General features: G+C 46.3%; 1 protein-coding gene across 2 annotated transcripts in view; it reads left to right on the top strand.

Annotated features, from left to right (window-relative positions):
* Positions 1-24,590, top strand: part of MYO7A (myosin VIIA) — a 188,876-nt gene that overhangs the window by 133,524 nt on the left and 30,762 nt on the right. For both annotated transcript variants that reach the window (XM_032771522.2, XM_032771520.2), the window contains 14 exons: positions 450-542; positions 2,832-2,926; positions 4,283-4,367; positions 5,617-5,835; positions 7,166-7,273; positions 7,891-8,100; positions 8,554-8,757; positions 9,988-10,164; positions 11,698-11,787; positions 13,451-13,578; positions 16,499-16,625; positions 19,989-20,108; positions 20,993-21,166; positions 23,027-23,254. In XM_032771522.2, coding sequence (XP_032627413.1) covers positions 450-542; positions 2,832-2,926; positions 4,283-4,367; positions 5,617-5,835; positions 7,166-7,273; positions 7,891-8,100; positions 8,554-8,757; positions 9,988-10,164; positions 11,698-11,787; positions 13,451-13,578; positions 16,499-16,625; positions 19,989-20,108; positions 20,993-21,166; positions 23,027-23,254 — 2,058 coding nt within the window. The remainder of the gene's footprint in view (positions 1-449; positions 543-2,831; positions 2,927-4,282; positions 4,368-5,616; positions 5,836-7,165; positions 7,274-7,890; positions 8,101-8,553; positions 8,758-9,987; positions 10,165-11,697; positions 11,788-13,450; positions 13,579-16,498; positions 16,626-19,988; positions 20,109-20,992; positions 21,167-23,026; positions 23,255-24,590) is intronic.

The following is a 24,590-nucleotide window of genomic DNA, read 5'->3' as shown; positions in this document are numbered from 1 at the left end:
TGAACAGCGAGCAGGACCTCTCCCTATGTTCCCTACAGGGCTCAATAGATATTACTCTCAAAGGCATAATACCTCTGACCCTGCCACTGAGGCAGCATGCCTCCTCCCTCTCCCACCACAGCCCGGGCCTCTACAAGCCACAGTGCAGCCTTCTGTGTTGCTCCATCGCTGCACATCTACTGTATAGATGCTACAGTCAGCAGTGACAGCCACTGTCATGGATCTGGGATTGAGACTAGAATGAATCATCATCTTCATTCACTGCTTCTAGGCCAGCCAGGAGAGGGAAGCATGCAAATAAGGAGGAGCCTCATTAACGTTGCTAGACTACACCAGTGTAAAACAGGTGGAAGTGAGATCAGACTCCGCTCCGTGTTTATAGCTGGTAGGGGCGGTTAGTGTTTATGTGAGCCATAGGCTGCTATGTCCCGCTGCCCCATTTCTCCTAGGGCGACCTGCGTGGAACGTGCCAGCGAATTGCTGAAGCGGTGCTGGGAAAAGATGATGATTGGCAGATTGGCAAGACCAAGATTTTCCTGAAGGTAAGATGCTCTCAGGCTGTCTATGCATTGAGCAGCTGTTAGAATCATAGAATATCAGGGTTGGAAGAGACCTCAGGAGGTCATCTAGTCAAACCCCCTGCTCAAAGCAGGACCAATCCCAACTAAATCATCCCAGCCAGGGCTTTGTCAAGCCGGGCCTTAAAAACCTCTAAGGATGGAAATTCCACCACCTCCCTCAGTAACCCATTCCAGTGCTTCACCACCCTCCTAGTGAAAAAGTATTTCCTAATATCCAACCTAAACCTCCCCCACTGCAACTTGAGACCATTGCTCCTTGTTCTCCCATCAGTTTTGAAGGACTCTAACACCCATCCCAGTAGCTGGTTCCCTAACTAGCACTAATCCCCATCCACCCCCCCAGGTCTCTGGCCTGATTTGGTGGGGCCTGGGCCAGGAGATGGTGTTGGGTCCAGATCAGGTGAGAGCTAGAAGTCAGAGTACAGGTGAAATCCTGGCTCTCTGCTGGCACAGAGCCTGGCTGGGATATGCACACGCACTCACACCCGCACCCCCACGGCACTGGTCATATCCCAAGCAGTGCAGGCCTCTCCTCTGTGAAAATGCAGGCAGCTTTGTGGTTCCCCAGCTGTATCCCCAGAGGAGGCCAATGACTCCACTGCCAGATGTGGCAGCAGAATCACCAAGGAGGGGCTTCAGGGAACAGGCAGTGCCCCGCCCAGGTCCCTGCCGAGGAGAGGTGAGGGGAAGCTCCCTGGCTGACTGACACCCATGAAGACAGTGAAAGAGCTGAGCTGTTGAGTTGCTCCCTTCACTCCATACTCTGCCTCCATGCTGGGGCTGGCTGACAGCTCCTAAAAGCTCCATAAGCCAGGACAGGGGCCCGCTGGCCCAAAGATCCAACTGTCTGCACAAACAGTAGGGAATGGTAGGGCAGCACAGATGCCCTGTGAGCCCCTCCCCTCCACCACCTGCTGACATTTTCCAAGGCTCTTCCCAATACCCTTATCATCAGGCCTTGTCAGACAGATTCGACATTGGTCCCCAAGGCTGCCATAGCCCCTGGGGTCACCTTTGTGGGAGAGAGAGAGGGATCGGGCTCAGCAGAGAGCCAGTGAGAGTGATAGAAAGGTCCCTGCCGTACCAAGCGGAGGGTCAGCAGCTCTGTGCCCCTCAGGATCAGCCAGGCCAGTGCAGTGCTGCCTAATGGATCCAGGGCCTTGTGCAGCACAATGAGACAGCAGCAGCCTAACAAAGAGCTGTCTTCTTGTGACGGCCCTACTCATGTGCATTTGTTTTTACGATCTCATCTCTAAATCCCTGCAGAAAAACAAGGCCGAGCTGTCAAAGAGAGAGCCGGGAGGCAGATGGGATTTCTCTAGTGTTTCTCAGATGTAATCCTGTTAACTTATTTTTAAACATCTCCCCAGCTATTTCTTAAAAACTGCTCCTGACATCCCTGTAGCTTTCCTTTCCAGAGAGCGTTATCAGGATCTCGCAGCTGTCCAGGCAGGAAATAGGAAAACGAACAGGTTCTGAAGGGCAGCAAAAGGTCGGGTAAAATGGGAAGCATGCAAAGTTGTATAGATGCACCCAGTTCCTGCAGCAGCCTGTAAAGAAACTGGTATAGAAATCAATTTGGACGATATAGAAAGGAGGCTAGAATCACGTGACTTGAGTGAATTCCACAAAAGCAAGGAAACGCAGACTGAAGGGGTACCGTTTTGTCCTCAGCCCTCCTTCTTATGTCCAGGTTTTGCAGCTCCTATGCTTTACTGGAGGAGGGAATGACGTCTAGTGGTCAGAGCAGTGGACCAAGACTCAGGGTGCCTTGAGTTTGCTCCCAGCTTTGCCACAATCTTCTCCAGTGCCCTGCTCCTTGTGCAGTCATTAGTACTTGCACAACATGGGTGGGAAATGCTATTGAATCAGGTGCATGGCAGCAACATCACTTGACTGACTCATAAGCTGATAGCATAGTGAGCCACACAGCAGAAGGCGACATAATTCACTCACGTGCTGTTACTAAGCCCTGCCATGCGTGCGGCCTCTAGGATGAAGGGGTGATGCTCAGTGGTGACCCCTTCTGGCATATTTAGGCGTGGCATGGATGAGCTGGAAAGATTCAAGTCCAGTTCTCCTTAATCGGAAGGTGAGTGGCTATGCTGTAGAGGCCCAAACGTAGTGAGTTGTAAAGTTGGACGTCCTTAGATTTGACCTCTGGGGAGGAACCTTATACCATCCCTCCGTTCCCATTGCGGGATGGCCAGTGGTCACAGGGTAACTGTTGTGCGCTGGTTCATTCCCCAGGATCACCATGATATGCTGCTGGAGATTGAGAGGGACAAGGCCATCACAGACAAGGTCATCCTCATCCAGAAGGTGGTTCGTGGGTTTAAAGACAGGTATTATATGCCAAGGAAATGCCTGGTGAATTTTAGGGGATCTATTAGTGCGACTCACTGGCACACCATGTTCCGGTTCATGGCACTCTGCAAAAACAATGTCCTCTTTGCCTCAGGTACCACTAGCTTACTCTGCCCATTCACAGTGTGTCTGGCTTATTGCTTTAGCTCACGATGAGCATGATAAAGCCCCCCAGGGGTTGACATTATGCTGTAACCAGTGCTGGAGCTGCTCAGAGCATGAAGGAAATTATTAACATATATTTTCAGGTTGCCAACTTTCAGAACAATGGGAGTAAGGCTTTCTGTCCACACTCCGTTCTGCACTCAGCAGAGACACTCTTCATTGGCCAGCTTTAGTTATACTAGCAGACTATTCCAAATAACCTTCTCTGCCAGATTTTGGTCCCATTGAAGTCAATGACAAAATTCCAGTGGGAGACTAAGGGGGGCTGATATTCAGCCTTATGGCAGGAAAGAGCAATAGTATGTTACAGTGCAACTCATCCCAAAGCCCAAGGTGCTGTACCACCATTCCCACTGAAAACCCAGCACTGCAGAGATGAGAGGCAGGAAGCCAACCCATGTAAAGCACACTGCATAGCAATGTGAGGTAAAGAGAAAATGATGGCCAAGGACTCGGGACATACTCCTGTCCTTAGAGAAGCAGTCCTGAGTATTGGTCAAAGCCGGGGACTAGCGATCAGGGCTTCTGTCACCTGTCCCTGACTAAGCGGCTGGCTTGCTGTGGGAGCGTGGACTAGTGACTTCTTATTTCATTCAAGCCCTGGATGTGTGCTGTGCACCTTCTGAAACATCAAGAAGACTGAAAGAGCCAGATTCGCACCTGGCGTCAATGGTGGTGGGTTCATTGACATCAGTGGAGCTATGCTGATTTACGCCAGCTGCAGATCTGTCCTATAGTCCTCATTTGGATGAGGTTAAAATCTAAGACTAGAGGAAACAGAGTGAGGAAGATTCCAATGCAAAGGGGGTGGGGAGGCGAGGGGTAAGTCACAAGAGCCTGGGCCCAAGTCATCACCCAGCAGTTCAGGGCAGGACCGTTGATCACCTAGCACTGGATCGGCACATTTGGACTGGTCTTCCCGTTCCTGTTTTGGACGGAGCACAGGGAGCGGGCAGAGAGGAGGGTGCGTGGTAGTACCACTACAATGCCTCTGCTTCCTCCTGCGCGGGAAAAGAAGGCTGGGACTGGCATTATCCAGCAGCCGACTGAGCTCCAGGGGGTGGAGGTTACTCCTTACAGTCTGTGAAGAATGCAGCTGGCTTTCCCTGTGGGCCAAGGTGACGATAACTCCCAGCAGACCAGCACAAGTGTTTGTAATGCCTTTCCAGGTCCAATTTCCTGAAAGTGCGACATTCGGCCCTGATGATTCAGAGATACTGGCGGGGACATAACTGCAGAAAGAACTATGGTGCTGTAAGTATTGTCAATTCTCCTTTACGCTCTTCCCACCTTGGTCTCATTGCCTAGGATCCAGATATTAGGTTCCTTGTCGGTCCAGTTAAGCTTCCCCTGAGGGGAAAGGTCAGAGACGGGACAGCTGGCTAGTGTGTTGGGAGGGAAAGGGGGAAGCTGTACCCTTGCTGCCCTCGGTTCTGCATAAAGGGAGCAACCATCTCTTTGGTTGTCCTCCTCACACCTTTGTAATGAGTTGGACCCATCTTACAGCAGTTGGTCACGTGTGGCCCTGGATTCCTTATGTCATTTCTCAGGAGGCTGCAAACTCAGGGCCAGTATTAAAGCTGGTGGAAGTGGTGTAGCTCTGTCCTTGGAATTGCACCTGATCCAGGTTGTCACTTGGACTTTATTGCAGCTGCAGCCATGTTTTGCTGACAGTCCCCCCACTCCGCAACCCCCTCCAAAACTGCACAGGTGTGGCTGACAGCGTCTGGTGTCCTGAGTATTTACATAGGCCCCCTTAGCATCCCCAAGCATGGCAGATCCCAGAATTCAATAGGGAGAGTGGGATGGAAGAAGAGAATGTGCCTGGCATGGTATATGATCCTCTTCTGGACCCGACCCAGCAGAAGACCTGCAGAGGGCATGCCATGACATTTGGCCTGCAGAAGTGTGCAGGGGGCAGCCTGGGGATGGGAGTGTTCAAGGCCAGAGGGATGGCCGTTCTCTGCAGTATCATCCCCCACGCAACCCAGCATAAGCTATCCCTGATTGAATCAATGTATGTGCCCCCTCCTGTGATGTGGAACCCCCTGGCAGAGACAGTGTAATGGTAATAGCCATGACAGGAGGCATGAGGAGATGCTAGGCCTCCTCGTGCATGGCCCTTGCTACCTGTGACTGCTCTGAGATCTGCGTAGATCTGGGGGATCTTGAGTGCCAAAACTCTGGAGGGAAGCACAGGGAGCAGACTGTGCGCAAGAAGCATTAGGGGTCATTGAGCCCATAAAGGCTTGGATCTCTAGCCCATAGAATTCAATGGGAAAACTCCCATTGACTAAGTGAGCTTTGGATCAGGCCCCACAAATCCAGGAGCCCTTTGTTTCTCTGCCATCTCACAGCAGCTCTCCCCTGCTTTTTGGGGGGATCTTTGCTTGTTCAGCGGGTTTGTATTTTCGGCTGCGAGAGGGCAGATGAGCGAGGAAAATCTGACTATGGCCGGTGAGTCCCTCAGCGGCGCAATGTCTTAATCCTGTTTCCTTTGCAGATGAGGATTGGGTTCCTGAGGCTCCAGGCCCTCTACCGTTCCCGCAAACTCCACACGCAGTACCACATGGCTCGCAGACGGATCATCGAGTTCCAGGCAAGGTGCCGGGGCTGCCTGGTGCGCAGGGCCTTCCGCCATCGCCTTTGGGCTGTCTTTACAATCCAGGCTTATGCCAGGGGCATGATAGCACGGAGGCTATATAAGCGCCTTAAGGGAGAAGTAAGTACTATGCAGGAAATGCTGTTTGCTAGCATGCGTGGTAGAGAAAGACAGCAGCCAGTTAACAGGACCAACAGGGCTGGTTTCCCGAGACCATGATCAGGGCCACCCGGGGTAGGGGGCAAGTGGGGTAAATTGCCCCAGGCCCTTCAAGCCGCTCTGGGTTTTCGGTGGCACTTCGGCGGCAGGCCCTTCACTCGCTCCGGGTCTTCAGCGGTGGGTCCTTCAGTGCAGCAGAAGACTCAGAGCAAGCGAAGGACCTGCCGCTGCAGTGCTGCCAAAGCCTTGGAGCGCTGCCTGATGAGTACAAGCAAACAGTGAGGGAAAAAAAAGCAGCTGCAATCGGAGGCACTTAGGCTGCTCTACCGTGGCCGCTTCATTCTTCGGCGGCAATTCAGCAGCAGGTCCTTCCCTCCAAGAGGGTCCCACTGCTGAATTGCCGCCGAAGACCTGGCCCTGCCCCAGGCCCCCTGAATCCTCTGGATGGCCCTGAGCATGATAGTCTGTATAACAGGGGTCAGCAACCTTTCAGAAGTGCTGTGCAGAGTCTTCATTTATTCACTCTGATTTAAGGTTTCGCGTGCCAATAATACATTTTAATGTTTTTAGAAGGTCTCGTTCTACAAGTCTATAATATATAACTAAACTATTGTTGTATGTAAAGTAAATAAGGTTTTAAAAATATTTAAGAAACTTCATTTAAAATTAAATTAAAATGCAAAGGACCCCAGAGTGGTGGCCAGGACCCAGGCAGTGTGAGTGCCACTGAAAATCAGCTCATGTGCCGCCTTCGGCACATGTGCCATAGGTTGCCTACCTCTGCTGTATAACATCCATCCTACGGCCTTTGTCTAGCTGTCAGTGTCTCTCTGTCTAAGGGTATGTCTACACTAGATTTTTTTAACCTGAAGTTAACTGATTGCCAATTAACTTGACTTAGTTATCACTTTTGTAAAGGCTAATATGGGCATGCCTCAAATGTTTGTTCCAGAATACAAAAGTCTGTGGTTACCCTAGGGGCCAGCACCTAAAATATCATAGAGAGAGGCAGATCACACTAGTGTGGATCACTGACTGTGTGTAAGGGAGTGCAGAACGCAAATTCTTCCCCCAAGATTGTGACAGAATGAAATCAAAATCAGAAAGCAATGTGAAAGCTGGTACCCTCTCTCTGGCTAGAAACCGACTCCCATTATGTTAGTGTTCCTTGAGACATACCAAGAGACAGAGCTGTGTTCATGTCTGTGCTGCATGCTCCTGTGATCTGGATGTTAGCAGAGCAAAAGTGCTAAGTGCCTTTTTAAAAGCCCACTTCTGTTTTGTTTCCCAGTATCACCGCCGTCTGGAAGCAGAGAAGCTTCGTCTGGCAGAAGAGGAACGGCTCCGGAAGGAGATGAGTGCCAAGAAAGCCAAAGAGGAAGCAGAAAAGAAGCACCAAGTACGATCTGAGTATTCTCTTTCTTGGATTCTCTTTAGGGCTTGATTCTACTCCTGTTGAAAAGTGTAGGGGCAGAATAAGGTCAATTGAAGGCAGCATCCCAATAAATAGTATGAGGACTTGCTGTCCTGTTGTATTGTTTGTATTTAACTCAGTAAAGCCCTCCCTATTGTCACTTGACTGAAGCTAGCACAGAAATTCCGATCTGCCACACCAGAAGACCACAGATTATGCTTATTCTTTTTGGTATTATAGGACTGCATAAAGGACCCCAACTGTCACTGGAACATTGCCACTATGCTAGGTGCTGTATGTGCATAGAGTAAAAGTCCTGCACCTGGAACCTTGGGCTCTAAATAGTCAAAAGAAGAGAGAAAGATGCATTGCTGTGTCCATTTTGCAGGTGGGGAACTGAGGCACAGATTTAAATGCGTTGTCCCAGGTCACACAGTGAGTCAGCGGCAGAGCTGGGAATTTATCTCAGATCTTCTGCGTCTCAGTCTAGTGCCTTAACCCCAAGACCATCCTTCTGCTCTAAAGCTAAGAGTCCAAGCTGCAGAATAAAGGACCAGCTTGCCAGAGAACGCACTCTAGTCAGTGTAACCATTCTCTTCTAGGTACGCCTTGCCCAACTGGCCCGGGAAGATGCTGAGAGAGAGGTGAAGGAGAAAGAGGAAGCCCGTCAGAAGAAGGAACTCTTAGACAAAATGGAGAAGGCCCGAAACGAGCCAGTGAACGACTCAGATATGGTAGACAAAATGTTTGGATTCCTAGGGACCACTTCATCTCTGCCAGGCCAGGAAGGACAAGCACCCAATGGCTTTGAGGTACTTCATGGAGAATGGAGCAACAGACAGGGCTTGCTAGTGTTGCTCAGAGTAACGTTTTGGGTCAGGTGACAATCCATCCATCCCATCTTGGTCCAGCATCATCACTCTGTTACCCTAATGGTTAGCTCTTGGAGCACTCATCATAACTCTTTTTCCAGTGTGTTCACACTTGCTGCTTCTGCTGCTGCCTTTGGGAGTCTACCCCACAGAGGATTCTCCTCAGGATAAAGAAGTATCTACAGACCTCACATGGCCCCGGTCTAGGTTCCCTTGAAATCCCTGGTTTCAAGGGGAGTTGGATTGGATCCTCTGTGCCAATTCTTATCCTGAGAACTGATCCTGGCCCTATTGAAATCAGTGGCAGAACCAGGAGCAAGGTGAGGTGCAGGGTGAGGGAGCTTTTAAAGACACTAAACCAAATCGGGCGTGTATATTTTCCTCTCTCTCCAGGACCTTGAGCGAGCCCAGAAGGAGCTAGAGGAAGAGGATTTAGACGCAGCTTTGCCCCTCCCCGAGGAAGAGGAGGAAGACCTTTCGGAGTATAAATTTGCAAAGTTTGCAGCCACCTACTTCCAGGGCACGACGACACACACGTACATCCGCCGGCCGCTTAAGCAGCCCCTTCTGTACCACGAGGATGAAGGAGACCAGTTGGTGAGACAGGAAATAATCCATAAATGTCCTGGTCATGAAGAATGGGGCTGGATGGTTCAGGGGGTTGGTAACAGGCTACAGAGCCCTTTCGTTTCTAGGACACCCATTTGAATCCATCCCAGTAGAACGCACGAGTCTGAAGATAGTTTAGGAGCAAAGTCCTTATCTGCTATTGGATGTCCTGTGTGATCTTCATTGATGGTTTCTCTTTCTATTGGGCAAGTAGCCACTGGGTCACGTGGTGCACCATAAGGAAATTTCATTTGCGATGTGCTTGAGCACCATGTTTAAGAAATAAAACCATGCGAGCCAGTAATAAAACAATCCTCCCCAAGCATTCTGAACCTTAATCTAGTACTTGTGTAGCAGGCTAGAGTTAGAGCTTGGGAGGCAGAGGGCCACCAAACAGGTATAAATATACAACAGTAGGACAGTCTGCTCCCACACTGTCCCACCCATGTGCCTCAAGATGGGAAGTCAGTCCACATGCCCATTCACTCCTTGATGTCTGTGCTGAGATGCTCTAACGGTGCCCACTGTGCTTGTGGTGACCGGTTTGTTAGGGATTGGGCCATATATACAGGGTGTGCACAAGAACTGTACAGGAGAATTGTGCCAAAACTCCTTAATGGCCCTACAAAAAGATGGATTGAACTATCCTCCCTGTTTGTTATTATGCTACTGGCCTTTCTGTTCATGCATCTGAGAAATGATTAGACATAAAATCTCAGCTTAGTAGGAAACCCTTTGCTGATACTAACAATGTCTGATTGTTCTTTTGTGGCGGGGCAGGGGCAAGGATTCAATTAGTTTTTGATTATCTAATTTGCGAGGTTTCTCCTTTATACTCAACTTTAATGAGAGATGTCTCATGTATTTTCCAGACTCTGGTCTATGTTGCACAATTTTAGTTTAATTTGCATTTACATTACACATTTTAATGAACTAGTCATTTTGCACTGTATACTCACCACTACCCTCTCCTGGACAGATTCAGAACCACTCAATGGTTTTTCATAGACTCTGAGTCTCCTTTAGCTCAAGTAGCAGGGGCCTGTGCTTTTGGAGCAGAGGATCTGAGTATTATCCGTGCTGTCATTAAGTGTTTAGTGCTGCGATGGGTTCAGTCACTAGTGGCCATGCCTTTATTACAGTATAATACATACAATTAATTATATTAACCCAGACCAAGCCAAGAACTCTAGTAAGTTTCACTTCTGTTGCAAATAGGCAGCACTTGCAGTGTGGATCACTATCCTTCGTTTCATGGGAGACCTTCCTGAGCCTAAATACCATACGGCTATGAGCGACGGCAGCGAGAAGATTCCAGTGATGACCAAAATCTATGAGACTCTAGGGAAAAAGACCTACAAAAAGGAGCTGCAGGCTTTGCAGGGGGAAGGAGAGGTGAGAATGCTCTTCCCTTTAACATTTAACAGCTGTAGAAGAGCCAGTATTCTTGATGTACGGTTCACAAAAGTAGAAATGTATCTGTGGGACAAACTGCTGATGGGATTGAGTGAGGCAAATAGTTTTGTAAGTTTCATCTGCCACTATCCTAGCAAGGAGAAAACTACAAAGCCTATCATCCCTTATGTTTCAAAGTATAAATTCGATTCCATATAGATTCTTATATCGCCCTCATCACTGTAGTATTCTACTGATGCAAAGCACTTGAGCAGAACTAGGTATTATTATGATTATTAGTGCATTAAGCTATGTGGCTAACACATGTCACATGTGGTTCATTCTCTCATCCTCTCTCCTGGCAGGGGGAAGAATTGTGTGTGTGGTGGAGTGTTTTGGTTTGATTTAAATGAACATGTTGCTCTGTGTTTGTGTTAGCCAGGCCAAAGATGCATGGGAGCAGTGAGGTCTGGGATTGTCCCATGGGATTCAACCCCTCTTGGGGAGAAAATTACTCCTGTGGTAAATGGCATTGCACCATTGAGTTATGGGACACGTACACTTCACCGTAAGAATCCATCTTTGGCTGCTGCCAAAAGCAAGACAAAAGACTGGATAGATCATTGGTCATTGCACTCTGGCAGTTTGTATGCTTTCGTCTTTGAGAATCTGCCTTATACAAGATGGCAGGACACTTCCAGTGACCTGGCTTGCCAGTGGCAGGATGCGATAAATGGTACTGCTGCACATAGATTATGTCAAGGCCCCCTAGAGTCTAAGAACAGCCGCCTTTGTTTGACGCTTTTGGTAGATCTAAATAAATAAAACGCCTGGTTTCAGTCATATTCCCAGAAACAATGATATAATGTAGCAATTTCATTAAAGCTCCTGGTGAGGAAAGTAATCTCCACTGGGATCTAATTATATTAAAATATACAAGAAGAATCAAGCTTCGTTCTGTATAATTAACCATTTTTTATTTGTTCACTGGACAGAATATCATATTTTAGTCGGCTCTGGCATCAGCAGAGCCCCTAGAGAAGAGAGAGAAAATTTAACAATGTATTTTTATCTTAGAGACAAACTGTTCTTTTTGGATAGTAATGTTCTCATTTCTCTGGGTAGTATGAATGCCTGGTTAGATTCAATTAGAAATGGATGGCTGGATATTCATAAGTGGCCAGATGCTTCTAATCCATAAACTACGTATTAGAGATGGGTTTGAGCTGTAATTTGCCTTCATGTCAAACTTTCCTAAAATTTGAGGTTGTTTCGATCCAGGTTTTGATTTGGCCCATTAAAGAGACAGAGGCCAGCTGCAAAACTCAGATCCAGATCTGAGCATTATAGTGGCTTGGAGGAGTTTAGATTAGGGTTTTGGTTCTGACCCATCTCTCAGAAATATTAAATCAGTGCTCAGAATCCACTGAAAATGCTGCCATTTCTAAAAGCTGGTGAGCTGGATACACAGGAAACCCACCCTGCAGGGTTGTGGGTGTCCCAGGAATAAGGCTACACTTCTTGCCTTCGCAGAGCGCTCACATAGATGGCCACAAGAAGAACAGTGTGCGGCACAAACTGGTCTCCTTGACTCTAAAGAAGAAATCCAAACTGACTGAAGAGGTGAGAGGAAATGCTTTGCGGCTGGGTAGCACACATGGTATTATATGGTCTGTAGGGCTCTCTGACTCTCTTCCGCTGCTCCCTCGACACGACACATCCAGACCTCCTCTGGGTTTGCTGCTCTCTGTGTCTTTGGGGGCCTGAAAGATTTAAAGATTCTTTAAAGGGAAAGGTTGACTCCCCATGTCTCATTGAATCACCTTACACTTCATGCCTTCTTCCCTATGCCTGGTGCAGCTCGCACTCTCCATTCATCAAGCACCTGTCCATCTCCTCTTTTCACATCCCACCATCTGCATAGAATTCCAGTTAGAGAATCGCCCACCCCGCTGTGTTGGCCTATACATTCTCGGTCTTTCTGACTTCAACCCCTCCTTGCTAGGCTTTAGATTCCAAGGGGATTTTCAGAAGCACTCAACAGTGAGCTAACTCCACTGTCATTGAGATCTGTGATCAAACACCCGTGTGAGCCATTCGGCCAGTGCTGAGCACTTCTGAAAATCCCACTCTTCAGCTCTTGGGACAGAGAATCCTTTTTCTTGACACATCTTCCTTTTTATATGTATGGTAGAGAGGAATTATCAGTGGTTCACAGTCAAGCTGCAAGGGCATATCAAGTGGAGTCCCACAGGGTCTGGTTCTATTCAGTGTCTTCATCAATGATTTAGATAATGGCATAGAGAGTAAACTTATAGAGTTTGCAGACAATACCAAACTAGGAGGGGTTGCAAGTGCTTTGGAGGATAGAATTAAAATTGGAAATGGTCTGAAGTAAATAGGATGAAATTCAGTAAGGACAAATGCAAAGTACTCCACTTAGGAAGGAACAATCAGTTGCATACACACAAAATGGGAAATGACTGCCTAGGAATGAGTACTGCAGAAAGGAATCTTGAGGTCACAGTGGACCACAAGCTAAATATGAGTCAACAGTGTAACACTGTTGCAAAAAAAGCAAACATCATTCTGGGATGTATTAACAGGAGTATTGTAAACAAGACATGAGAAGTAATTTTTCTGCTCTACTCCATGCTGATTAGGCCTCAACTGGATTATTGGGTCCAGTTCTGGATGCCACATTTCAGGAGGAATTGCGGCAGCATTTTGGTGGATGCTCGTCTGCCGGCCAGTATGCAGGCACACTTAGAAGCCCCCACAGGCGCCATGGCACCTGCAGGCACCACGTTGGGGACCCCTGGTCTAGATAATACTTAGTCCTGCTATGAGTGCAGGGGACTGAACTGGATGACCTCTCGCAGTCCTGTCCAGTCCTATGATTCTATGATGTGCACTTACGGAGGAAACCAGAAACAACGATCACAACCACACATGTGCTTACATGCTTACAGCCATGGCGTTGTGTTTTTGGCCGATGAAGCGTCTTTTAATTGTGTTACTGTTTTTAATAATTGAATAGAGAAGAGATGAAGAGCCATATCCTCATCAGTTATAGACTGGTGAAATTCCATTGCCTTCTAATAGAGTTATCCCAGTTGAGGTTGGGGCTCGGAGTTGTGGCCTACAGGTGCTGTTGTGGAAAAATTGGGGCAATCCTACTTGGGTGGGGATGGAGGGCACAGCCGTTCACAGAGGTGTGGGTTGAAGGAGAGGAGAATCATAGCAACAAGTTAACCAGAAAGAGAATAATGTCTTCGGCTGACAGGTGACAAAGAGACTCCATGACGGTGAGTCCACCCTCCAAGGCAACAGCATGCTTGAAGACCGACCCACCTCCAACTTGGAGAAGCTGCATTTCATTATTGGTAATGGCATCCTCAGACCAGCATTAAGGTTAGAAATCAGTGCAAAGAGTCAACTATCATTCTCAGTTGTCCCTCCCACCCCCAGTAGTTAAACTGCTCTCATTAAAAAGAAATATTTTTGCTAATCTGTGCAATGGAATAAAACACGTATTACACTGTTCTTCGAGCTCTCTTCCTCTGTATGATTGGGGCTAGACTCCCATCATATTTGTTAGATGTTCATTTCAGGCTTGATCCAAAGCCCATTGGGGTCAGTGGAAAGGCTGACACAGACTTCATTGGTCTTCAGATCAGGGCCCCAGTTATTAGCATTCCTTTTTTCTTTTCACGGCTTATTTTTATCCAAACCATTATATCCTAAGTTGCTGGGTCTTCTTTTGTTAGAAGAATAGATTTATTTTATTGCATACAAAAAAAGTATGTTAAAAGAACATTGTTGCAATTGCAAAGTCAAAACTCAAAAGATAGGAAAAGCCAGAATTATGATTGCCCATGCGACCTTAATTCAGCCCATTTGTGCACATGCATTCAGACGCTATCTTTAATTGCAAGATCATACTCTGGTTTTCCCACCGGACCCCGCCTCATTCAGTGCACAGAATGGACAGTGCTCACTTAATGCTCAGCTTGTCAATATTTTGTCCTACTTCACTGTTCAGTGTGTGGCCCTAGGCCTTATTTCTGCAGATTATTCCGACCCTGCTTCATGCACAACTAATGTATCTTCACTACAACCCTGTGAGATGAAGGGATGGTATTATGTCCATTTTACAGATGGGGAACTGTGTGACAAAGGCAGATTAAGGTTAAAATTGTATACTGATTTAGGAGGCCCAATTTGAAATGCTTAGGACCTGATTTTTTCAAAGCATTATATAGCGCTTGATATATTCAGAGCAGAAGGACCTCATTTGCTTTTGTGAGTGCCTGGTAGCAGATAGTATGCATGGGGATGAAGTATGCAGGTAGACTCTGTGGAGAATTCTGCTGGCAAACTCTTCTGAACACGTGCAAACTAAGATTTTCAAAGGCTCATGAACTTGGCCAAAGATGGGTGGATTTTCAAGGGGATGGAAAAAAATACGCCCCAGGGCAATCCCCATACCAAATTGTAAGTCCCTATTCCAAAACGTGGCAGCACTAGAGCTTCTCAACAAAACAGATGTAAGAAGCTCTTAACACGGACAAAACATGTCTTTTTCCCCAACCTCATTCTGAGAAACAACAAAACTGTTTTTGCCAAAATTTAAAAAAAAATCAGCATAGAAAATTTCAGCCAAAGCAGCAAAAATTTGGCCAAGTTATAAGGAACGGAAAACAGGGTCTTCTAATGGAACATGTTGGGCCACCTCAACTGCACTGCCTCTGGTATATTTTGCCATTCGTCCTAAAAACTCACAAAGCTCTTTACACAAACAAACAAGGCTCATTTTACCCGCCACTGACAAAAGGCTGCTGCTAGGATGGAACATGGCAGATGTTTGTTTAAATAGACACAGCAAGACTACATAGCAATTCAGCACGAGAAAGCTGAGACTTTCAAAGCTGCCTGGATGCGCAGTTCCAGAGCTACTTTTAGGCATGTCATAGTATTCTTTCCTCAATCTGAACCTTAGAGTCCAAAAATGAGGTACTAGCATGAATTCCTCTAAGCTTAATTACCAGCTTAGACCTGATACGCTGCCACCAATCAGGACTCTGAGTGCCCGATAAACTCTGGTCTCCCCAAAACCTTCCCTGGGGACCCCCAAGATCCAGACCCCCTGGATCTTAATACAAGGAAAGTAAACTTTTTCCCTCACTAGTGCCTCTCCTAGGCTTTCCCTCCCTGGGTTACCCTAGAAGATCACTGGGATTCAACTCCTTGAATCTTAAAACAGAGGCTTTTCCCCTCACCCAGAGGCAATACAGATTCAAGCTCCGTGAATCTAAACAAAGGTATTCCCCCTTCCCCCTCCCTTCTTTCTCCCTGTCTCCCACCACTTCCCTGGTAAGTACAGACTCAATTCCCTTGAGCCTCAACTGGGGAAAAAATCAAACAGGTCTTTAAAAGGAAGGTTTTAATAAAAGAAAGAAAAAATAAGAAATCTCTGTAAATACAAGATGTAATATTACAGGGTCTTTCAGCTTATAGACACCAGGGAGAAAAGCTTCCCCACAGCAAAATACAATTTAACACACTTCCAGCAAACTACACATCTAAAACTCTACCAGCCAGATACACAGTTGCAAATACAGAAACAATCAAAAGACTATAACTGCCTTTCTACTCAATATTCACTATTCTGAATATATAAGAGACTGTAGCAGGGAGATTGGCAAGAAACCTGGTTTCACGTCTAGTCCCTTCCAGGACTCAGAGAGAACAAAGCAAAACCCAAAAACCACAAACAAAGGCTTCCCTCCACCGAGATTTGAAAGTATCTTGTTTCCTGATTGGTCCTCTGGTCAGGTGTTGCAGGTCACTGTTTGTTAACCCTTTACAGGTGAAAGAGACATTAACCCTTAACTATCTGTTTATGACAAGGCAGCTTTGGAAGATCTCGGCCAAAGTGTAGAGGAATGCCGTTTCCATTTGAATTTGCAAAGGGGATTTCTGTAGGAGGGATGTAATTATCAGAGTTAGAATTGGCCAGGGCAACAAGGTTAATACCCCTAGACAGACATAAAGTGCCATGGGACCTTTAATTATCAAGCAGTCAGGGTTTGGTTTTACATCTCATCTAAAAGACAGCAGCCCCTTTAACATCTAGTAACAGTTTGCAAGCCTGAGAGGCAGATTTCACCAGAAAAAGTAGCAAATTATTCATTAAGGGCCCAATCCAGAGCCCAAGGAAATTACTGGAAAGACTCCCATTGACTTCAGTGGGCTGTGGATCAGGGCTTCACTGAGAGGGAAATGGTATCTTGAATGATTGGCTGGGATCTAACCCTGATTTCTGTTGCAGGGATGAAATCTATTGTCAAATCTGCAAACAGCTCACCCAGAACCCTTCCAAAAGCAGCCACGCCAGAGGCTGGATCCTGATGTCGCTGTGCGTGGGATGCTTTGCTCCTTCCGAAAAGTTTGTGAAGGTGAAGAGCGAATGTTATTTATCATTTGCCTGGCGTATCTATTTATACATTTCCTTTCACAATGCTGGAGCCAACTCTGCTCTTTGCTTTCTCTGCTTGTTAACTGTGTCGTGACTCCCTTTCCACACAGGTTCTGATTTTACAAAAGCTCCATTGTAATAAAAGCCGCAGTTCAGCTAAGAACGTAAGCGTGTGCTTCAGCCCCCTTGAAGTTAAAGTTTAGCAACTGCTTACATAGGTTGCTGAATCGGGGCCCTAATGGCTATTCTTCTAACCGAGTCATCTAATTATAAACAAGAATAAATGACTAGGAAATTGGTTTTAATTGAAACCAAATCTCAGATCTCAAGGCCTTGCCAACATTTGAATCCAGATCTACAGCCAAACGTCACAGCTGACCTGTATTTCTACAATAGGCTGATCCAAGCACACTTGAAAATTAGGGATGCTCAGATCCCAGCTTTGCAGCCTGGCCCTCTCTCTTGTAATACATATAATAGCCAAGAATAATGAACAGTCCTATAGGAAGCTGCCATCTGGAAAGGCTGGTAACACAGAAGAGAAACACAGAACACAGAGAAAGCAGTTGCGGTGTATGTATGTGAGAAAGCAGGAACTTCTGGGGCCAAATTTTCAAATGATGTATCTGAGTTGCTTCTGCAAAGAATATGCAAACATGAGGCCAGACATCCATATTCTTGCACAAGTGGGATTTGCAAATCCAGGCTGCATGTTTATGCCTGCGGTTACCCCCATAGGAATATACAAAGGCTAATTTGTATATGCAGATGGTGTTTCTGCACACTCAGTCGATGCATCTGCTGCGCTGGTAAAATTGTCTATCAGTGGTATTACAAAGTGAGCTCAATTTTTCTGAAATTAAAAAAAATCTGCATGGAAAATTTCAGGCCAAGCAGTTAAAATTTCATGTGTGTGTGTGTGTATTAATTTAAAAGTCATTAGGAAGGTTTTAAATTAATTCCAAATCTATGAGTGTATTTTGTTTGGTTGCTCTACCTCCCTGTATCCTACCTCCTCATGTATCCAGATGGAAGCCAATACCTCTAGATGAGCGGCTTTATCTCCCAAAGTACTGGGCATCCAGCAGCTCCCACCAAAGTCTCTGGGAGCTGCTAAGTGCTCGTCACTCTTGCAAATCAGGTCACTTCTTTGGATCCCATTTTTTATAACAATTTTGGCCTAAATATGGATTTAGCTAAAAATGGCCTGACTTTGAAAGGCGCTAAGCACCCAGACTCACAGTGACTTCAATGGGGCTACTCAGGCTTACGTTTAAGCATGGGCTTAAGGGCTTTGCTGGGCAGAGTACTCAGCACGTTGCAGCACTAAGCCTTCAGTCCTTGCTCAGGCAAGGCTCCTATTGCCACTGTGAGAGCTTTGCCCGAGGAAGAACTTCAGAACCTGTAGCCTGATCCCAAAGCCAGTGAAGTTCAGTTGGAGCATTTCCACTGACTTCGTGGTAGATTGGATCAGGCCCTTGGTCCTGAGAGCTGACTCCAGAAGCCAAATTCATCAATAGAATTCTTTGTGTCAGCCACAAGCCCTTCCTGTAGGGAAGTGGATAAGGCAGATAAATCATGTGTGAAACAGCAGAAAATTCCATTATGCCTAGAAATGAGACCCAGTAAAGCGTGTCACTAGAGATGGCCCCTGGAGTGTTTTAGTCTGTGTTTAAATCTTTGATAAGGGAGGGCTTATTTGGGGAGAAGGCAGCACTTCTAGAAACAAGTTGTTAATAGTCTTCAAAATATACCCTTTGGCTGGAACCCTGGCCCCATGGAAGCCAGCGGCCAAATTCCCATTGACTCCAGGGGAGCCAGGATTTTACTCTCTGTAATCTTGGGCTACTAGTCAAATCTGTTACATTCTGGGCTCTTGGTGACTCACACTGAGGTTACTGTTAAAGGCCCTGATCCTGGAAGGAGCTGCAGGCAAACCACTGGGGTCTCCTGTACAGATGCAATTTCAGAATCAGGGCTTAATATGTCAATAACTTTAAAGTATGATAGCTGTTAAATGCTGGCCCTGTGCACTGCTGGCAGAACTCATCTGAGGGGATATGAACTATATTTTCTCTCTCTTTCTGTCTCCTTTTGTACTATATGATGGCAAAAATATTTGTAGATTTGTTTTGGACTCTGGTGAATACTTCTGCTTTGAAGGTACATTAATTGGGAGCACTTACTCTGATTTATTTCAGAGTTAGTAGAAAAATTCTGCATCAGCCTCAGACCTTACCTAGCAATTAGCTGTTAGTTTTCTGGGTGTGGATTTGAGAGGTGATGCCAAAATCAGGTTCACAATGCAAACTCTGTTGCAACTATAACCATGGAGTGGCTGCTATTCATCTTATCCAACCATTTGCCTCGCTGTCCAAGTTATTTATAGAGCATTAAGTTAAGATTTATAGATCTAGCAAAGTGATTTATAGAGCCTCCCAGTTATGATTTATAGAGCTGTCTGTCTGTCTACGTTATTTATAGAGTATTTCCTGTCTGTCATTTTGGGGAGGCTGCTGGGTTTAATTTTTTTCTGCAGTAATGTGGGTGCATTTTTAATACATGGGCCAAGTACATAGAGTCCTAGATAAGACCTCCTTAAAATGGATATTTTTAAAAATCTAAGCAAATATATACCAATCTAATGTATTAATAAGGTACCTAAGTATTCTCTGTGTGTGTCATAGGGTACAGCTACACTAGAGTGGGAGGTGTAATTCCCAGCTTGAGGAGACGTACCCACGCTAGTTCTGATCAAGCTAGCATGCTAAAAACAGAAGTGTAGCCCTGACAGCATGAGCAGCAGGACAGGCTACCTGCCCATGTTCATGCATAGCATCTCAGCCTGATCTAGCATGTGGCTATCTCACAGTGCAGGAGCGATACTTCTATTTTTAGCATGCTAGCTTAATCAGAGCGAGGACAGGTTTGTCTTCTTGAGCTGGAAATTACACCAGATCATCTAGTCTGACATGCATGTCACAGGCAACTAAACTCCACCCAGTTACCCCTGCAGCAAGCCCATTAACCTGGATTAGACTAAAGTGTTACAGCCCTCAGGAGAACAAACTATTGTGTGTCGCATTCAGATAATAGGTGGGACCAAGGTGCACCAATGTGCAAGGCCCCTGCAATGGCAGGGAATTGATTGTGCATTTGATTAAATACTGTGTTTGTCTCCCCACTGCTCATTACCTACAGATCTGTTTGATTTAATTCCCCCTTCTGGCTAATGCTGCAATAACATTTTGAGTGGACAGTCTTTAGAATGGAGCCATGGACCTGTGTTCAAGCCACCAGCAGCCGTCAGTCATGTAACCGATACGTTCTCTCTTGCCAACAGTATTTAAGGAACTTCATCAATGGAGGTCCTCCTGGTTACGCTCCCTACTGTGAAGAGAGATTGAGGAGAACATTTGCAAATGGGACTAGGACCCAGCCGCCCAGCTGGTTAGAATTACAGGTATGATCAGCCGAATCCCCTAGAGCAAATAGAGCGAGTCTGAAAAGATTTTGTTGAAATGTTGTTGAAAGTGACTTTTGACTGAACAGAAATTTGCTTTAGAAAATGTCCATTTCTGTCTGAATTTTTCAGATTTTTGTAGGAAAATTTTCTTCTGTCCTTGAAAACAATATTTTCAGTTTTTAGTTGTTGTAAACCAAAAAGTTTAGTTTTCAGGTTTTCATTTTTTTCAACCAAAACCTGACAAATTCAGTGGAAGTGTTTTTCTTCCCAGTGTTCTGTGGGGAATAAAACACAGTTTCTTTCCAGCTCTAATAGTGAATGCCGTTCCATTTAGAGGCTTAAACATTTTTCACAGTCCCTTAGTAGGATGTTGTCTCTCTTATTCTGAGGATTAGCAGGTCAGAAGCAGAAACTATTTCTTCCTTGTGGAGAACATATGACTGAGTCGCATTATCTTCAAACCACTTGTTACTGTTCCTCTTGCCTGCACTCTTTGCCAGCTTCCTGTATTTTGAAGATAGTACAGAACTGTGTTCCATGTAGTTTGAGGCAGTGGGTATTATCCAAGTCTCTATACAGATTTAAATGTTACACATACCTCCAGGATTCAATCCAGTGTCCATTGAAGAGAATCAAAAATTATCATTGGCAATTAACTGTATTAATTTAAAAAATCAGGAGTTGCAGCTGCTCCCCAATACTCAGGTTGTGACCCTATCATTATGCTGTGGAGAAGTATATAGCAGCCGTATTACAAATGTAGCCATAGGTACTAGTGCAAAGGATCCAGAAAAGACGCTATGATTGTTGGGAGATAACTTGTAAATGGGCAAATAATTCAAGTTTGTATGCCTTTTAAAAGTTTGACCCTAATCTTCCAGGCGACAAAGTCCAAGAAACCTATCATGCTGCCTGTTACGTTTATGGATGGGACAACGAAAACGCTGCTAACTGACTCTGCAACGACTGCTAAAGAGCTCTGCAATTCCTTAGCTGACAAGATCAGCCTGAAGGATCAATTTGGGTTTTCGCTTTACATCGCACTGTTTGACAAGGTACATGCTGATCTAGATACCTCAGAGAAGGGGAAGATGCCTCTTTTCTGATATAGAAAATATGTATTTTCAGGGTGGCAGTTCTGTCTGGTGATGAGAGCAGGGAATTGAACACTAAGCTATTGTGTTAGTAATGAACTTTTGAAAGCTACCAGTAGATACAACTCTCTAAGAATAAAGGTCAGAGTCAATGAGAAGGCAAAATAGTCTGAGAGTAAAATCTCATCCAGTCAGTCAGTACCTACAGCCTGCCTGTGTAACTCCACCTACTCCTAATAAACTGTCATGGCCCTGTACCAGATATGGACTGGCTACAGAGCTTGCTTCTGAGCAAGATACACACCAGATGTGTTCATCATTAACGCGCTGCCAGGCATGGCTGAGGTGAGCTTAAATAGGATATTTTTACATACAACGCCACCTGGTGGGTGAACAGTATAATATAGTTTAGCATTCCTTTACATCAGTGGTTTTCAAACTGTGGGTCACGACCCAGTACTGGGCTGCGGAATGTAAGGCACTGGGTCGCGGCGGCTCTGGTCAGCACCGCGGACCGGGCCGTTAAAAGTCCTGTCAGCGGTGCTGCCTGGCTAAGGCAGCTAGTTCCTGTCTGTTTCGACAGCTCCTAGGCGGCGGGGGCGGGTTGAGAACAGGGCTCGGCGCACTGCCACCTGCTCAACACTCCCATTGGTCGGTTCCCAGCCAGTGGGATATGGGGGCGGGGAGCAGTGCCTGCAGGTGAGAGTTGTACAGAGCCGCTTGCACGCTCCCACCTAGGAGCTGGACCTGCTGCTGGCCGCGCGATCCGCCGTGTCAGGACAGGTAGGAAGCCTGCCTTAGCACCCTTACTACACCACTGACCTGGAGCCACCGGAAGTAAGCCTGCGCCCCAACCCCATGCCCCAATTCCCTGCCCCAGCTCTGAGCCTCCCCTTCAAACCCAGAGCCGCTTCCTGCACCCCAAACTCCTCATCCCCAGCTCCATTGGGCCATGGGCACCAACAATTTTCTTCAACTGGGTCTCCAGAATAAAAGTTTGAAAACCACTGCATTACATAAACCTTGAAGCCTGGACAGAGTGCTATCATCCTTGAAAATCCTTTGGTCTGTTTCGAAGGCTTGTGGCAGGTGCATGTATCCATGTAATGTCTGGGGAGAGACGTAGCCCTCCATTCCTGCTTATTCTGATTGATTGCACTCAGCCTGGTTTTCAATCGACTGTTCCGAGCACAGGCATGGAACCTGAAAAGTCAATAATAGCATCATACACGCAAACCACGGTCTAGATTGGGCCCTTCAGACACAGGTCCAGTGGGCAGCGCAGCACGAGCTGCTTAGCTTTAGGGGAGCGCTCCTGGAAGCATTGTGCTCAGGGAGACAGAATCAGTCCCATAGCTCCTGAGTATCAGAGGGTCTGTGCCATCCCATAGGAGAGTGCAGCATGTTCTCCACTCCGTGGCTGCCCATCTCTGGTGGCTGGTAGTGTGGGGACCGGGTTACACAAACACCCCTCTTGTCCCTTTAGGAGAAGCTGATACTGTTGTGGGTTCTCGCTCTGAGGAGTTCTTGCAGTTGTGAATGGCCCCTGCACAGGGGTATGGTAGGAGGGTAAGGGGGCATCTTTTTGCTTTGTTTGTACAGCACCTCACACAGTGGGCGCCTGGCCCATGACTAGGGCTCTTAGGTGCTATGGTCATACAAATAATGCATAATAACAAAGGCTCTTTGCTCCCCTCGTGGAGCCTAATCTCATCCCACTAAATCACGATCGGTCTCTCCTTTCACACGGGGCATGGAAACTACTGCTAAAAATATGGTGACCAGCATGTACCTTCCCTGTCCCCCTCCTGCCCTGGCCAGGTCTCATCCTTGGGGAGCGGCAACGACCACGTAATGGACGCTGTGTCTCAGTGTGAACAGTACGCCAAAGAGCAGGGAGCCCAGGAGCGCAACGCACCATGGCGGCTCTTCTTCAGGAAGGAGATCTTCACCCCGTGGCACAATCCGAGCGAAGACAACGTGGCAACCAACCTCATTTACCAGCAGATAGTCCGAGGGGTGAAGTTTGGGGAGTACCGATGTGACAAGGTGAGTCCTCAGCAATGGCAGATCTTGGCTACCAGGCTTGGGAAATTGAGCACGTGAATATTCTCTTCTCATTTAGGTAGGTAGGATCCAAAATCCTTAAAATGAATGCTGTTCTTGCTGTCTGTCTGTCTGTCTGTCTATTAATAAGGGACCCAGCACCATGAACTTCATACATTAAGAGCCAAATTTCACCCCCGAAGAAACTCACAGACAACTCTCATCGAAGTCAAAGGAGCTGACTTACAAATAGAGGAAATCAATGGGAACTGCCTCTGAGTATCAGAAATCAGTGGGAGCTGCACATGAGCATCCCAAGGCAAAGTTTGGCCCCTTGGCTTAAGTGACTAGTGATTCTGACTACCTCAGTGTTCGGGTTCCCAACCTGGGAGACCTTAAAGAGGACTGATTTGCAGAGAACCAGGTGCTTAGCACTTCTGAAAACCAAGCCCCTTCGAGGTATGTCTAATTAGGCTTCCAAAAATTGTGGAATCCAAAAGTACTTGTTACTTTGAAAAAGTAGGCCCTAATCCTCAAATGAAGTTAGGTACCTAAATACCACTGAGAATCTGGGAAGGATCTGGGCCTGAGTGTTTTGTCCTCCTTGTTTTTAAAGTATCCATGGATTTCATCCAACATATCTGTCTTCTGTTCTGTCTGCTTCTACCCCTTCTTCTCCTGACCTCCACATGAGATTTCTACTGTGTGTCTATAAAGTGCCCAATCACCATGGTATCTAGTTTATCTTCTTATATCTCTGCCTCATTGACTCTCCATCTCAAATTTTATTTGTAGTCCCATCCTTTGCCTATATCTCTTGCTCCCAGCCTCCACTTCTGTAGCTATATCATGTCTCTGTAAAATACTTTGGGACACAGTACAATATGAAGGTGTATTGCATTCAGGTATCTGTTCAGCAATTTGCCCGATTTATGAAAAAAGAGGTGGGTTTGCTCCTTAAGTGCAAGAGATGTGCTGAGACACAATTGATTTATACTCACTAAGCCTTGTCTACACTAATAGAATTACCCATTGCTGACTACAGGTATCAGAAAAGGGTGCCATTGAACCAGTGCTGAACAGGATTGAACTGCAAGTGTAGACAAGGACAGAGTTGTTCATGATGCTCAAACCTGCTCAGGTTGTAAAACCATGTTGTATTTTGTCCCAATTACCATAGACCACAATATCCTTAACTACTTTCTCCTTCAAAAAATTTTCCAAGACCTTACATACTACAGATGTCAAACTAACAGGCCTGTAGTTACTCGGATCACTTTTTTCCTTTTTCTTAAAAATAGGAACTATGTTAGCAATTCTCCAGTCGTACGGTACAACC

This window comes from Chelonoidis abingdonii, chromosome 1 (genome assembly GCF_003597395.2).
Source record: "Chelonoidis abingdonii isolate Lonesome George chromosome 1, CheloAbing_2.0, whole genome shotgun sequence".
NCBI classification, from domain to species: Eukaryota; Metazoa; Chordata; order Testudines; family Testudinidae; genus Chelonoidis; species Chelonoidis abingdonii.
The sequence above is the reverse complement of the archived record's forward strand: the minus strand, read 5'-3'. Positions and strand labels throughout refer to the sequence as shown.